Source organism: Charadrius vociferus, unplaced genomic scaffold, assembly GCF_000708025.1.
Source record: "Charadrius vociferus isolate BGI_N301 unplaced genomic scaffold, ASM70802v2 scaffold94, whole genome shotgun sequence".
Taxonomy (NCBI): Eukaryota; Metazoa; Chordata; class Aves; order Charadriiformes; family Charadriidae; genus Charadrius; species Charadrius vociferus.
In genome coordinates, this window is record NW_009648031.1 from 519,638 (window position 1) to 536,004 (window position 16,367).

At 39.0% G+C, this 16,367-nt stretch overlaps 1 protein-coding gene across 1 annotated transcript in view; it reads left to right on the forward strand.

Moving 5' to 3' along the window:
• Positions 1-16,367, forward strand: part of DMD (dystrophin) — a 927,929-nt gene that overhangs the window by 113,636 nt on the left and 797,926 nt on the right. Inside the window, exons 11-13 of the mRNA XM_009883534.1 lie at positions 2,541-2,660; positions 10,837-10,938; positions 11,043-11,150. Of these exons, the coding sequence (XP_009881836.1) occupies positions 2,541-2,660; positions 10,837-10,938; positions 11,043-11,150 (330 nt within the window). The remainder of the gene's footprint in view (positions 1-2,540; positions 2,661-10,836; positions 10,939-11,042; positions 11,151-16,367) is intronic.

Genomic DNA, 16,367 nt, shown 5'->3' on the forward strand with positions numbered 1-16,367 from the left:
TGTGGTCTAGTCTTGAGACTGCCCTCAGTAAATTCTGGTTTCAACAAGCTCCTGTATACAAATGATAGTCACCAGCGAATTTCACAGTAAAAATAGGCACTTGGATTATAAAGAACAGCCCTTTAGCTCAGGGCAAATTAAATCTGTCTGGGGATTAGAAAATGACTCATCTTTCTGGTTTCATCATTTCCCTGACTTCTCAAGTCTTTCACACTGTGCGTGAGACTCCCACTTCCAAAGCACCCTCCACTCCTGCACTTGCAGAGCATTGCTAACTCTGTTTTTTTTCTATGTTGCCATCTACCAGATACCCACTAAACAGGAAATAAAAGTCACCGTCTCCCTGGCTGTAGGCTTACAGGGCAATGTATTTACTGTCGTATGGCTGAAAGAGGGGATTGAACCTGGGGGAAGCAAGCTGTGTTATACAGTCTGATCCATGAGTGCTCTGCCTCCTCTTCATTGATCGAGTGCTGGGTCATAAAATGTTGAGAAGTCTGAATTCCAGGGATGGCTCTAACAATTTAGTGTACTTCACAGTCCTTGAGAATTGCTTAATAGCCTAGCTCTCTGAAGCAAGTGGTAATCGCGGGCATGAAAGTCAGAAAAAGGAGGATTCTTATAAATATATTGGCTCAAAGGATATGCCCATGAAGGAATTAAAACTCTAAAATGTGTTAGGGTAAGGAATTTATGCCTTAAAAACAAAGTAGCCTGTAAATTACTTTCCTATTGCCTTACAGCCACATTATATTTTATTTTTGTTTTTCAAATAAAAGTAAGATGTTTTACTAGAGAGTTTTAAAATGCGTGACCTGATCTTCAGCAAGGGCTTGTTCTTTATACCTAAGTGAATTACTCTACTTGAAAAGCAGCAGAAAAATTGGTATGGTGAAATTCAACATAGTTTGTAATACAGTCAAGGCTTCTGTTGTGACAAGGCATATGTGGTTACCCTTTTTCAGACTCTGATTATCATAATATATATGTACTAGTCACTAGAATACACTCTGCTGAAGTATTGAGAACACAATCCAGGACTTTGGTTTCCCACATTCTTCTGTTGGCTTGAAGCTAGTTATAGACAACTAAAAAGTAAGTCAGACAGGATGTGGTCCTGGATACCTTGGGGTTTTTTCAGGGGAGTGGGAGGAGGGGTTCTTTCAAATTTTGTTTAGGAAACACATCACAGAACGTAGTAATTTAAAACAGTGGTTAACTATTGGGAGTTAAAAATGTACATTTGGTTGTTAATACACTGATATAAAGCTGGAGATAGGTAACAAAAATTATGAAAAGAAATTGACTATTGCCTTCTCTGTGGCTCTTTAGTACTAACACTTCTTCAGCTCCCGATCTTTTAATTTGTCTTCTTGCTGTATCTCACAAAAGAAGGAGCAAATAGGTCTGGCTGCTCAGTTCCCTAGTGTCTGACAGGACCACGGCTGGTTTTAGTTTTGTTAAGTGAGAAGACATTTTAAAAAGTAAGAGGAGACACTGAAACCCACCAAGGGGGTGTTACTAAGGTGTTACAGTACCTCAGATTTATATATTTTTATTTTTTTTTTTGTGATGTAGGTTTAGTTTACAGTGAATATGCTGTAAACCATTGTTTGAAGAGTGAATGTGTCTAGACTTCCCATTGCACTTCTATGTGAGCTGTGAGGAGGGAGGAAATGTTTGATTATATTTATTACATGAAACCTGGGAAATTGTGGGTCAGAGAGATGTGAAGAGCTGTAGAAATTTGGCAAGGTTAGGAATTATTCAAATATCAATTTGTGCAGATTTAAGAGAAGTTTCTTCACTTTTAGCAGTTTACTATTTCTCCACAAAAAGTTGTCCTCAGTTTTATTGCAGCTTGCAGCTGGAACTGGGCACCAAAGCTAAAAGGGCAAGAAAGTTTTTCCTCAGAGATTCAAAAATCATAAAGTGCCTCTTTCACTTCATTTCCTGGTTTCTGCAATAAGTGAAACAAGGGTGCTGCATGTGCTTCCTAATCTTGAGTCATCTCCTCAGCAGTTTCATCCTACGTTAATGTTATAGGAGTGCCACGGTGCACATAATACGTGATTGTTTAATGTAGTTTTTAATATTTTTATAACTTTTGCCAAATTATAATATTTTAATATGTTAATATGAAGTACAAAATCTAATCTAGTGCCTATTTAAAATTTGTGGGCTACTGGTATGTATACACGCTATACTGATATCTATCACTACATTAACTACATTAACTCAACAAGAGTTTTCTGAAGTCAAATTTTCAGTCTGAAATAGTGTATCAAGAATTAGGACTTGTGAGTGAGTAACAGTAAGCTATTTTTGTGAAAGGAATGGGAATCTGCGCAGTATTTTTAAATTACCATATATATGCTAAGGTAACAAAATAAGTTTAAATTACTGGGTATTGACAGCAATAGGAGTATGAGGTTCTCATAGTTGGTTAGTTATGCACATTAATCAGTCAGTGTGACTCCAAACACACAACATTTTCTTAATTTGGAACACATTTTCTAACACAGATGCTTTAATTATAGGCATTTCAAGAAGATTTGGAACAGGAACAAGTCAAGGTGAATTCTCTAACCCATATGGTAGTGGTGGTGGATGAAAACAGTGGAGACAGAGCTACTGCTGCGTTGGAAGAGCAGCTTCAGGTAACAACTAATCTTCTGTCTCAAGAAAAAGCTATTGGTGGCATTAAGTGTTAATAAGGTTGAAGGAGAACTAGTATCTTTGGGTGTATCTCGGGAGATATTTCTGAGGATGATCTTAAATATTTCTGTAGGACATGACCTTTGCATAGATCATGTATTTTGGAGAAGAAACAAATATCTGAGAACAACTTTTTGTTTTGTGATTCCTTCAGTATGAACCTGTTTTATCTATCCAAGCACAAGTGTTTGTCTTTGATTTCTTAACTGTATTTCATTACTCCTGACAGAAGTAACATGATTCTCTGTTGTAGTTAAGGAGAAGGATATTGCATTTTAGAATCTACACAATTCAGAGTGTGAGTTATTGAGAATGGGGGATTTTTCTTCTGATGGGAAACTTCTGGTATATGTGGTATATTTTGGTGTTAGAGTAACATAAAGTGTCATTATCCACTGGCAATGCTTAAAGGCACATTCATTTTCAGTAACGCCCAACGTGTGTGTCTTTTAATGGCAATGCTGGTCCCTCAAAATTGAAATAGGACTTTTTAAAACTAAGCAAAACCAAATAGCGAATGAGTACAGAATCCTATTTTTGTAGACAAATAATGGTTATCAAGAAATACTAAGAACATGCTGGGTTTTTTTCTAAAGCACTTTTTGGGAGAAAGTCATAATTTCTTTCCCATCAGTTTCTTGTGGACGTTTCCTAGGAAATGAAGGGAATCGTATCAGTCGATCCTTAGTTTCATTTCTCTGTTTCAATGTATATCCCTTCCAGTATACACAGTTTTTACAATGGTTTATCATTTAGGATTCTTAAGACAAGGCTTCCTAGAGTACTAGAATTTGGAGAAGTTAGCAGCAATATCCTTCCAATCCAAACCTGTTCCAAATTGCATTTTGACTCAAAACTTAAACAATCAACAGACAAAAACTTTCATGTATTCTGTTTTCTAAATGCAGTTACTTGAGTATCCTTAAAGGAATGATGCATTTGTGATAAAGCTAGCAGCCAAGATACTCTAAAGTTGTCAAATATTAGCTTTTACTATAAGAAACTTTAGTATTCCACTCACATCTTTAAAAAGTTGCTCTTACTGTTTTATTTATATTGCAGTGCTCTTACTGTAATTTCTGAGTGAACTTAAATAGATAATTAGTGTTGAGATACATTGATTGACATCAAGAAGGATACCCCTGTGTTGGTGGTAAGATCTCCAGGGTCACTGCTCAAGAAACATGGCAGTACTGCAATCAAGATTCCTTCTATTTTTCTCCTCAGAAAGAAGAAAGTACTTTTCTTTCATTTTGTTTTATTGCCCAAGAAAATAAAAAGATTTCTAGTTTTTGAATCATTAAAGCCCAAGATTTCTCTAGAGAAGCTATCAATACATTCAGCTGGAAGGTATAGCTGTAGTGCAGAGATATCTGTGTGCTGTCCTGAATCGAGTGAATTTGGGTACCAATACCAGTAAATCGGCAAGTAGTCTGGAATTTAGAGTAGATAGTACGTTTGGCATGTTTGGCTAAGATGCTGAGCACTAGCCCTTCAAAAACATCTCAGTTTTCTTTACTGCAACTTCTTAGTCGCTCAGAGAGCACAACCCAGCCAAAGTAGCAATCAGCCTCTACTGATCTGTCCATTATTACTTCCTTTTAAATTAAGCTTAACTGTCAGAACTGTGTGTACCTGCTCAAAAGAGTCTTAGCCTTCCAGAATTTCTTTCCAGTTGATCATGTTCTGTTCCGTGAAATAAAGCAGATCCTTGAAAGCACGTGGTTCCAGAAGCTAAACTAAACTAGGAAAATATCTTGAATGGAAGATGAAGAAAGATTAAATGAAATGCAAGAATGAATGGGAGAAGGTTCAATCAGGATATTATTCTATGTTGGTAAACAGTAGTTTCTTTCAAAGAAATAGGCCTATGGTAAAGTATGACAAAAAAAGGGAAAATTATTAAAAGTATTTGATACTTACAGCACTTCATGAATTAGAAGAGGTACAACTGATATTTTTTAACAGTGTGAAAAACAAATGAAAGGTTAGTGGATTATTGGATGTTTAATCTAATTTCACATCTTCAGAAAGGTATATGAACAATTAAGAGCACATCAGGCGATACAGCTGCATTCCCCTATTATTACACTGGCTGCAAAGGTACTATTTGTATCCCATGCAACTTCTGTGGCTGACCCATATTAGAATCTAACCTGAAATAGAACTTAGACATTACTGTAATACGTTTACCCCATTAAAGAAACAAAAAATGACGAGTATAATTGGAACACAATGGAAATAGACTATTTGTAACTGTACTAGTGGAGAACGCATCTGTTATTGGGATAAAGTGTGCCCAATTTTTACGGTCATTGAGACAGTATATTCCTTGAAAGATGCCATTAAGGCAATTCCTGAGGCACCGTGCTCCGAGCAGAGCACGTGGTGGCATGGAACAGTCCAGCTACTGTTCAGTTCCCTGCTTGAATCGCACTGTCGTACAGAAGAATCTGAAAGAAAAGTTCAATAATCCCATTGCTCTGGAAGTCACAAAATATGTAGCAGTATTACAGGTATTAATAAAAATAAAATACAGATATAAAGCTATGGGGTTTAGGGTGTTAGGCAGGTGTGAAAACTTTCATACTTTTATGCCCAGGAGAATTGACTTACCCCAGTCTACCTACTATCCTAGCAAAATGTTACATCTCCATTTTTGAGTGTACAGAAAGATTGTTTTTCAATTTTTATTTTATTTTTTTTCATGTCACTTGCAAACTGAATATAAGCAGGGGAGATACGATGTGTTGGCAGGCACAGCCATTAGAGCATTTGACAAAAAGCACAATGCAGCAAAGTTCAAAGCTTGATTATGTATCTGCCAGTCTGACTTTTAAAAGTAGAATCAAACAAGAGCATGTACTGTCAGACAAAAGAGCTTAATAAGGCTGCCTGAATGAGATACCGGTCAGGATCAGATTTGAAAGAAAGTGAACAGCTATTGCTATGTAATAGTCAAGGCTGCGTTTTCCAAGCAGCCGAAATTCAGTTATGCCTTTCCTTTTGAAAAGGATTGAGATGGTGATTCCTGAAATATTTTCATATATAGAAATAAATATGTATATAATGCCTATATTTATGGATGCATCTTTATAAAACAATGTTAAAAGCCATAAAAAGATCATTTACAGATTTTAAAAGTCTCGACAGGATGACAGGAATCTATACTGGCTTCAAATTAACATTGTAGAAGCTCTTAAGATTTATTGCATATGAAAAAAATAAAATCTAAAGTCTGAGTGATTAGCACTAGCCTAGGTGAGTGTGAATATTAAAACTACTTTTTCATAACATTGGTTACTTGACGTGTCAGTCTGTGACATGTTGTGAAGCTCTATATAGTTCTGCTGCTGAGAACTGACTCTTTAGACTTGTAATGCCTGGACCCCGATAGGCTCAATCCAGAGCCTTACCAAAAAGACAGCTGCTGAGTAACGCTCGAATCCCTATTTTGTGATGCAAAATCGGAGGACTATACCAGCAAATCTGTTGCAGTAGTCTAACTCGTTTCTCAGGAAAGTGCGGCAAATTATCTTCAGCCCAGAGAAATGGCTGGATAACATACAGAAGCTGTGAAGGCAGGGAGTTTTTTCTCTAATTATACCCAGCAGACAATAGGTCCCTTAAGGACTCTTGTGGGGTAGCTCAAATTAGAGCCCTCCCCAGGCGTCAGGGGTCAGGGTCTGTGCTGGAGAGAGATCTGCATTAAGTGTATCAAATGCTACTTGATGGCCTTTTCCCCCGCTGAGGGAAAGGAGCTGAGAGTGTAATTTACACTGTCTGTTATATATTCATATTATTCAGGGTGCTATCCTTTGATTGAAGATGATATATGGGTAGTTCTTGTAAAAAATATGTCAAAAGAAGTGAGGGATGTTAAAGAACTACATGCACAGCTTATTGCTACATGCGAGAAATTCTGTGAATGTGCTAAATATTTCTTTTTTTTTTAATTGATTTTGCATACAGACAAAACTGTATTTCCACTATTTCTCATTACTTTAAGGATGGAATAGCCTTACTTTATTAGAAAAGCATATTTCAAAAAACCTCTACCATTAGTTGTAGACTTCGGGAATATTATTTCACTTTTTATACATTCACTTCAGTGTTCCCAAGGGTTGTGTTGGTTTTACTCATTTTCTCCTGTTCTCATGTTTCCTTACTTTGACCGTTTTGCAGACTAGGAATATTTTATCTTCTGCTTTTTGTAATCATAAGGAATATTCTTTCAGAGTCCTCTCAATATCAGAAAAAAAAAAAAGAAGTTTCTTTTGCATGTAGATGTCTGAAAATTCTAGCTAGGGCTGTAAAAAGAGGCATTTCAAGGGAGAAGGAAGTCATTTTACTTTTTGCTATGGATTCAGTCAGTTTCTCTGGAGACTGATTTTCCTAGGCATTGGGAACAAAACCCTTGGTGCAGTCTGAGTTTCTGAGCATCACACAGGCTATTTCCAGCATCGACTGCTATTTGCTGTGAATAAGGAGGTAAAGTTGTCAATAAAGTCAAGTAAAGTTGTCATTTAGTAGTCAATATCTACTTTATAAATAGTCAGTCCTGGTATGATATTTCTGACTTGAAACTTCGTGTCTTGAAGCTGTTCAACCAAACAGTATATCTTGGTGTCATGGTTGTTATGATCTCTCATGAGAAATAACAGGTTTAAGGCAGATCACAGTATCAACCCTTTTATCAGTGCAGCTATTTAGTCATTTACCTATTTTATTAAAATAACATGTCTTGTCAAAGTATTGAGAGGAAAAAAAAAGAGATAGCTTTTGTAGCTCTTTGGAATCATATGCTGAACATTTTATTTTGTATTGTTGTAGCAAAACTTTTGTAGTATGCAAATCACTGCATTTCTTACAGTAAATGCCAAGCCAGATATTTGATCTTGTACTCTTGAGTTTTTGCTGTTTTCTAGAGGAGCAAACAAAAAATATTTTTCAGGGTATATCACAGTGATAAAGGCAAGTTGATGCAGGTGTTGCTGCTAATGTTGAGAGCAAACTATTTCTTTGAGAGTACTGTTAAGAAAAAAAAGCCAGCTGCTTGAACATGAGATATTCCGTAATTACTTAGGTATAAGGGTTTTTATAAAAAACTTTTTTATCAATAAAAGATTTACTGCTTGATTTATAAAACATCAAAAGAATGCAATATAAGTCTGATATAAAAAACAGCATAGACATAAAGATAGGGAACTAGTTTGAGGCTTAGTCTATGATTAGCATAACTTAAATTTAAGCAATCAAATAAAATATGCTGACACATATGGAGAAATTAAATAACTGAGAACATATGTGACAACACCGGTACTATTTAACATCTTTGTTGGTGACGTTGATGCGGGATGGAGTGCACCAAGCTGTGTGGAGTAGTCGACACACTGGAGGGAAGGGATGCCACCCAGAGGGACCTGGACAGGCTGGAGAGGTGGGCCTGTGCAAACCTCATGAAGTTCAACAAGACCAAGGGCAAGGTCCTGCATGTGGGCTGAGGCAATCCCAAGCACAAATACAGGCTGGGTGGAGAAGGGATTGAGAGCAACCCTGAGGAGAAGGACTTGGGGTGTTGGTGGATGAGAAGCTCAATGTGAGCCAGCAAAGTGCATTTGCAGCCCAGAAGGCCAACCGTATCCTGGGCTGCATCAAAAGAAGCATGGCCAGTAGGTCAAGGGAGGTGATTCTTCCCCTCTACTGCACTCTCGTGAGACCCCACTTGGAATATTGTGTCTAGCTCTGGAGCCCCCAACATAAGGACATGGACCTGTTGGAGTGGGTCCAGAGGGCCACGAAAATTATCAGAGGGCTGGAGCACCTCTCCTATGAAGACAGGCTGAGAGAGCTGGGGCTGTTCAGCCTGGAGAAGAAAAGGCTCCAGGGAGATCTTATTACTGCCTTCCAGTATCTGAAGGGTGCCTACAAGAAAGCTGGGGAGGGACTTTTTACAAGGGTACGTAGTGATAGGACGAGGGGGAATAGCTTCAAACAGGAAGAGGGGGGGTTTCGATTAGATATTTGGAAGAAATTTCCAAATGTGTGGTGAGGCACTGGAACAGATTGCCCAGGGAAGTTGTGGATGCCCCATCCCTGGAAGTGTTCCAGTCCAGGTTGGATGGGGCTTTGAGCAATCTGTTCTACTGGAAAGTGTCCCTGCCTATGGCAGGGACGTTGGAACTAGATGATCTTTAAGGTCCCTTCCAACCTAAACCATTTTATCTTTCTATGAATGCACCTATGTGTGTGCCTGTTGCTATTGCTGTCATAGACATCAAGGAAAATGTTAGTTATATACCAATGACCAGAACATTCAGTATGCATGATTGCATGATTTATGGGTGGTTATGTATGGTATATATTCATATGTAACTGTACCTAATTGCAGTTAGTAGAAAAGGGGCAATGTAAGTGTAGATTTAATGATCCTAGGACTGAGTCTGTATCTCACACCAGGCTGAATTTTGTAGATATTCCTTCTTCAAGTAGATGTTGTATTTTATGGGGTGGTACACCTCAAATTCGTTTCTGTTTGCTTCATATTCTAATAGAGAATATTTAGGGCGTTGTCCTTGAAAAGAGCTCTAATTAGGAAAGAAAGCAAATAACCCCTTACATAATTCCAAATGCATACCAAAACCATGATCCTAACATTAAGCCTAAAAAAAGCTAACAAAACAACTTCCTCAAAAGCTACTTCATATTCATGCAGTAAGTGACTGAAAAGGAATACTTCTCTGTATTACTGTGTAACATGTTTGAGCTGTTTAAGAAGATGCATGTTTTAAAATTAGCATTACTATGCTAGTTGATTGGAGGTGTTTTCATTTTTTGAAATTGAGCCAATATCTAATATGATATATCTCAACGGCATAACAACTGCACGTTTAGTCTGCAAGATTCGTTACGGTTTTAGCATTCACTAAATGAAAAACATGCTGTCTGTTGATTTTTTTACTTTTACGTAAAATTGGTAAAGCCACAAATTCAGATGGCATCCTGAAATTTTACCTTTCATTTGCTAGGCAGTGCAAAATAAAGTTCTCTCATTCCTGATAGAAAATACAGTTAGGATTTTAATCCCTTGGTTTTAAAAATCCAACATTTGGATGCTACATTTTTGCTAAAATTAAATTAGAATCCCTATGAAAAATACATAAATATGAAAAATATAGAATCATAGAATATGTAAAGTTGGAAGGGACCCATAAGGATTGAGTGAATAAATAAATTTGAAAAAAGTAAGAAACTATTTTTGCTTTTGTCAAGATGTGCTTTTGAAGGATGTGAAAAAAATAAGAATGAAGTAGTACAGAATATCTTGCAGATTTTATAAGGTTTTTTATTTGGGAAGAACTGAATATATTGCATATGATGCTCAAGGGTAATTAAATCATTGTAAACTGTTGCAATAAAGTTTTTATAGTATGTCTCACCATCACAGCAATATTAAGTCTCATCCTCTGTCTTCAACATTATTCAATAAAGACTGGTAGGAAGTTAAAATAATAATGCTTGATTTCAACTAAAATAGGGGAATGAGAACAAGGTATTGTTTTGTTTAATTTTAAAATTCATATAGTAGCATATGCTACAAATATCTGGGGATCCTTAGTGGGATTTGTGCTGGTGTATTAGCTTATAAGGTGGGGCTTTTTCCCAAGTGCAGTATTTAAAACAGGTAAGAACTTAAATCAATTATGCTGATGGTGCCACTTAAGAACCAGATACTTTTTTGCTTTGATCACATCTTTGGGCCACCATAATTAGATTTCAAGTAGTTATGGTTTGGGCATTGTAAAGCTTTGAAACTGAGGTTTTTTGAAAGTGTAGTACCAGAGACTTAATAGAAAAATGTGTGTGTAGTTTAGTATTAAAATTCTCTCTTTTTGGCTCTATTGCTTTTCCTCTTCTCTCTGGTTTGGTTTCATTTCAAATAGTGATAAGATCCACTTTATTGTGATGTGCAACATATTTTAAGGCTTAAGATTGTAAAAAGTGAATTGTGAAAGGGTTTTCACAAAAATTTGTAATGTCCTAGGAGAATCTGATTGCCTTGTTTAAAAAAAAAAAAAAAAAAAGTAAACAAATGCAAACCTCTGTGTTTCTTTCTAGCACTTTGGAAGACGGTGGGCAGTCATCTGCAGATGGACAGAAGACCGATGGGTCCTTCTGCAAGATATTCTTCGTAAATGGCAGCACTTTGCAGAAGAGCAGGTAAGTAGTTTTAGCAGTTATAAATAGGAATGTTCTTCAAAAAATTGTACTAGGAAAGGCCTGACTGAAACCTTTTCATTCTCTCCTCTCCAATTTTCTTTCAGTGCCTTTTTGATGCATGGCTGACTGAGAAAGAGGATGCTGTGAGCCAAATTCATACAACTGGCTTTAAAGATCAAAATGAAATGCTGACCAATCTACGTAAATTAGCTGTACGTATTTTTCATTCTTCTATTTTTATATTCAACTTTCTTATTCCTGAGTCTGAGTACAGGTGGCTTTATCCTACTCTCAAACAAGATGGTTTAACAGAACGGTAATTTCATGCTTTGGGAATAGATGTTGTTTCATGTGGATGTAATAGGTTGGTCCATGGCCTTGCTTATAAATGAGCCAATAGGTACAGCTGTTTTCCCTGGTTGTTTCTTCAGTCAAAACTGAAATAGCATTTTTGTGTCTTAAAAATATGTATACTTTTACACTGAAAGTTTCTTTGTTGAATTGATGTATATATTAGAATCATAGAATAGGTTGGTTTGGAAGGGACCTTTAAAGGTCATCTAGTCCAACCTCCCCCTGCAGTGAGCAGGGACATCTTCAACTAGATCAGGTTGCTCAGAGCCCTGTCCAACCTGACCCTGAATGTTTATGGGGATGGCATATCTACCACCTCTCTGGGCAACCTGTTCCAGTGTCTCACCACCCTCATTGTAGAAAAATTTCTTGCTTATATCTAGTCTGAATTTACCTTCTCTTAGTTTAAAACCATTACCCCTTGTCCTATCGCAACAAGCCCTGCTAAAATGTTTGTCCCCGTTTTTCTTATAAGCCCCCTTTAAATACTGAAAGGCCACAATAAGGTGTTCCTGGAGCCTTCTCTTCTCCAGGCTGAATAAACCCAACTCTCTCAACCTGTACTCACAGCAGTGGTGTTCCATCCCTCTGATTATTTTTGTGGGTCCTCTGGACCTGCTCCAATAGATCCATGTCTTTCCTGTGGTGAGAGCTCCAGAGCTGGATACAATATTCCAAGTGGGGTCTCACCAGAGTGCAGTAGAGGGGAAGAATCACCTCCCTTGACCTGCTGGCCACACTTCTGATGTAGCCCAGGATACGGTTGGCTTTTTTGGCTGTGAGCACACATTGTTGGCTCATGTCCAGCTTTTCCTCCACTAGTTACCCCCAAGTCCATCTGCACAGGGCTGCTCTCAATCCCTTCATCCCCCAGCCTGTATTGATACCAGGGGTTGCCCCAACCCAGGTGGCAGGACCTTGCATTTGGCCCTGTTGAACCTCATGAGGCTCACACAGGCACACTTCTTGAGCTTGTCCAGGTCCCTCTGGATGGCATCCCATCCCTCACGCATGTCAACCACACTCCTCAGCTTTGTGTCGTCTGCAAACTTACTTTGGGTGCACTCAGTCCCACTGTCTCTGGCATTGATGAAGATTTCAAACAGTACTGGTGCCAGTACAGACCCCTGAGGGACACCACTTTTCACTGATCTCCACCTAGACATTGGGCCATTGACCGCTACCCTCTGGATGTGACCATCCAACCATTTCCTCATCCACTGAACAGTCCACCCATCCTTACAAAACCAGGCGGTGTCCCTATACTCTTCCCAAGATACCTGTCCCTGCTTCCACTGCCTGTGCATTTTCTTCTTGCCCTTTAGTTTGACCAGCAGGTCTTGACTCAGCCATGGTGATCTCTTGCCTTCCTTTTCTGATTTCTTGTACCTGGGGATCCAGAGCTCTTGCCCATTATGGAAAGCATTCTTAAAGATCTGCCAGCTTGGTTCTTCTCCCTTGTCCCTGAGGGCAGTTTCCCAGGGAGTCCTATTGACTAACTCCTTGAAGAGTTGGAATTTTGCTTTCCTAAAATTCAGGGTCCTGACTTTACTCTTCACCTGATCAATACCCTCAGGGCTGTGAACTCTGCCAGTGCATGATCAGTGCAGCCCAGGCTGCCTTCAATCTTGATGTCACCAATTACCTCACTTACGTTGGTGACCATCAGGTCCAGTATCACATCTCCTCTGGTGAGGCTGCCTATTACCTGTCTTAAGAAGTTATCCTTGATGCACTCCAGGAGTCTCCTGGATTGCTCACAGCTCGCGGTGCTATTTTTCCAGCAGATATCGTGTTGGTTGAAGTCCCCCAGCAGGACGAGAGCCTCCGAGCGCAATGCCTCCTGTAGCTGGAGTAAGAAGGCTTCATCAATATTTTCCCCTTGATCAGGCATCCTGTTGTAGACACCAACCACAAGGCTCCCTTTGTTGTCTTGGTCTCTAATTCTTACCCACAAGCTTTTCAACCTCCTTGTGGCTATTCTTCAGAGACAGCTCTTCACGCTTTATCCATCTCTTGATGTAGAGTGCAACCCCTCTATCCCTCCTTCCTCTCCTGTCCCTTCTGAACAGTCTGTAGCAATTGATATCCACGCTCAGGAGCACTTCGCTCATGTCTGTAAGACTTCAAGTGTGCTGCAGCACAGTCAGCACGACTCAGAGCAAGAGGGTCTTTACTAGCACCCTGTTCCTCTAACCTTGGTATGTCATCCCACAGCTTGTCACAGGCAGGCCTGATATTATGCCACTTCCTCTTCAAGCTTAGTTAAGGGCTTTGTCAATGAGCCCTGCTAGCGTGTGAGTAAAGACCCTCTTCCCCTTTTGGGAAAGGTGTATCCCATCTGATGCCAGCAGCCCTTGGTCCATGTAGGCCATTCCATTATCAAAAACCACAAAATTGTGGCAGTGACACCAGAAATGGGGCCATGTATTAATAGACTGGGTCTGTCTGTTTCTTCCAATGTCGCTGTCCGCAACTGGAAGGAGAGAGGAAAATACAACCTGTGCTCCAGATTCCCTTACCAACTGTCCCAAGGCCCTGAAGTCTCTTTTGATCACCCTTGGACTATGCATTGCGGCTTCATCGCCACCCACGTGGAAGAGCACTAATGGGTCTGAGGGCTGTACCAGGCTAGGAAATTTCCTCGTGATGGTCTTAACCCAGGCCCAAGGGAGGCAACAGACTTCCTTAAGAGGACGGTCTGTCCAGCATATTGGATCCTCTGTTCCCCTCAGAAGGGAGTTGCCTACAGCTATAACCTGTCTTTTCTTCCTTGTGGCGGTTGTCATGATACAGGGAGGACGCCTGGGCAACCTCTGGTGAAGGTGGACCGTCATCCACATCATCTATCGACTGGCCTTCCATTAGCAGATCCTCATACTTGTTGTACAGAGGCACATGGGAAGGCGAGCGGGGCAAGGAGGGGGTTCACCTGCTGCACCAAGCATGCACTTGCCTCCATGCACTTCTCTCCTTTAAGCTACTGCCTTCAGCCTGTCGGGGGGAGGATACAGGATCCCCTTGATCTCGTGTTTTTCCTAGTGACTGGTCCCATTTCTGTCTCAGGAAAGGTAGAGTATGGGTCCACCAGTCTGTATCTTTCTCAGGCTCTGTGATGGTCCTTAACCTTTCTACTTCCTCTCATGCCTGTGTGTGTGAGACTGAGTATATATGTATATGTACAAAGCCACATGTGTATGAGCAAGTACTCATCATACAGCAAAACCTGTTATACATTCTTTGAACTCGAAAAAGCTGAAGACTCAAAAGTTGTGAAGTGCTGACATTAGTATTACTTTACAACTATATTTCAACTGTATTTCAGGAATTTAGTTGCATACATAAAATGCACGCTTTTTGACATGTCCTCTGTCTCACTCTTCAGAAAATACTCTACTATGCATCGTCTTTATGGAGGGAATGTAGGTGTGACTGGCCTAGAAAGATGCTGTGCCTGTAGAGGAATAGTATCAGGAATAGGGTGGTGAGCAGGAATAGGGAAGTGATCATCCCCCTGTACTCGGCACTGGTGAGGCCCCACCTCGAGTGCTGCGTTCAGTTTTGGGCCCCTCACTACAAGAAGGACATTGAGGTGCTGCAGCGTATCCAGAGAGGGGCTACAAAGCCAGGGGGGGTTTAGGTTGGGTATTAGGAAACATTTTTTCACTGAAAGGGTTATTAAACATTGGAATAGGCTGCCCAGGGAGGTGATGGATTCACCATCCCTGGAAGTGTTTTGAAAAAGGGTAGATGTGGTACTTAGGGACATGGTTTAGAGGTGGTTTTGTCATGGTAGGTTAATGGTTGGACTTGATGATCTTAAAGGTCCCTTCCAACCTTAGCAATTCTGTTCTATTCTAGAGATGGAAAACTTCTCACAGCCTAGACTTGCAAATGGTTTTATAGTGTTAAGATCTTTATAAAGAAAATGGTATGGTGAAAATGGTATGGTACGTGCTATTAATTACATAAAAATTACTGTTTATGCATTTAGAGAAAAGGAAACATTCATGTCCATGATTTTGTTAAAATCAGAGAATGATTACTGCTGTAAATATTAGTACTGCTTCATTGGTAGTTCTCTGTTTGATCAGAAATATTATTATTTGATTAGTAAAGGGGGGGGGGAATGTGTCCTAGCCATTATTTCAAGACTTAGTTTTACAGTTTATGTACTAGAATTTTCAGGCATGAACAATTCTCAAGTTATTATTAACTATTTGGTCGTACAGTAGGCTTAACTTTAGATTTTAAAAAAATATTTTAGAATTGATGTCCTACTTGTCCTTCTGTATTAAAAATAGAAACATTTGGGCTTTTGGTCAATCAAAAAATACCATGATGTTTCTGAAGCTTAAGTAACTGTGATGTTTTCAAAATTTACTGTATTTTATCCTCATATATATATTATACAAATATAGGGTTTTTTTCTTTAAAAAAAAAATTCTTGCAGCTTGATTGTGTAATTCATAACTACCTTGCAGCTGGTCCAGAATTAGTGGTAAATGTCCCTGTTAATTCATAGAATGACTAGGAAGTTAAGATTTGTTGATTCCTAATCCCTCCCCAATTCAAAACCCACAGTATGATTGTCAGCATAATCTTAAGAAACTGTAATTATTTTTTTTTTTCCATCTGTAACTATTTATGGGCTAATAAAAACAGCTTTAGAAGCACAGACTTGCATTTTGATTAAGGTTTACTTAGAATTAAGTCAATTTCTTTGTAAAGGAAAGGAACTCTTCATGTAGTCAGTTTTCTTATGCTTCTTGGAAATTTTAGTAATCTAATGTGCAAGCAATCTTGAAGTTGACTTCAAGCCAGGCTTTTATTAATGCATAATGAGTTGGAGACAACTCAGGATGCTTTACAGTAATTTCATGAAGAAATATCTATGGCAAGAAAATCAGATTTATTCAATAAATTAGTACTTGCGGATTTCAGCATGTTGGTGGAGGAGATAAGAACTGGGAGTTGAAATGTTTATACCACATTGTGAAGTAGCAAGCTATTCATGGTTTGAAAGTGTTAAGAGTAAGACCAGTTTGGGTACCTTACAGAATTGCTTGGAACCA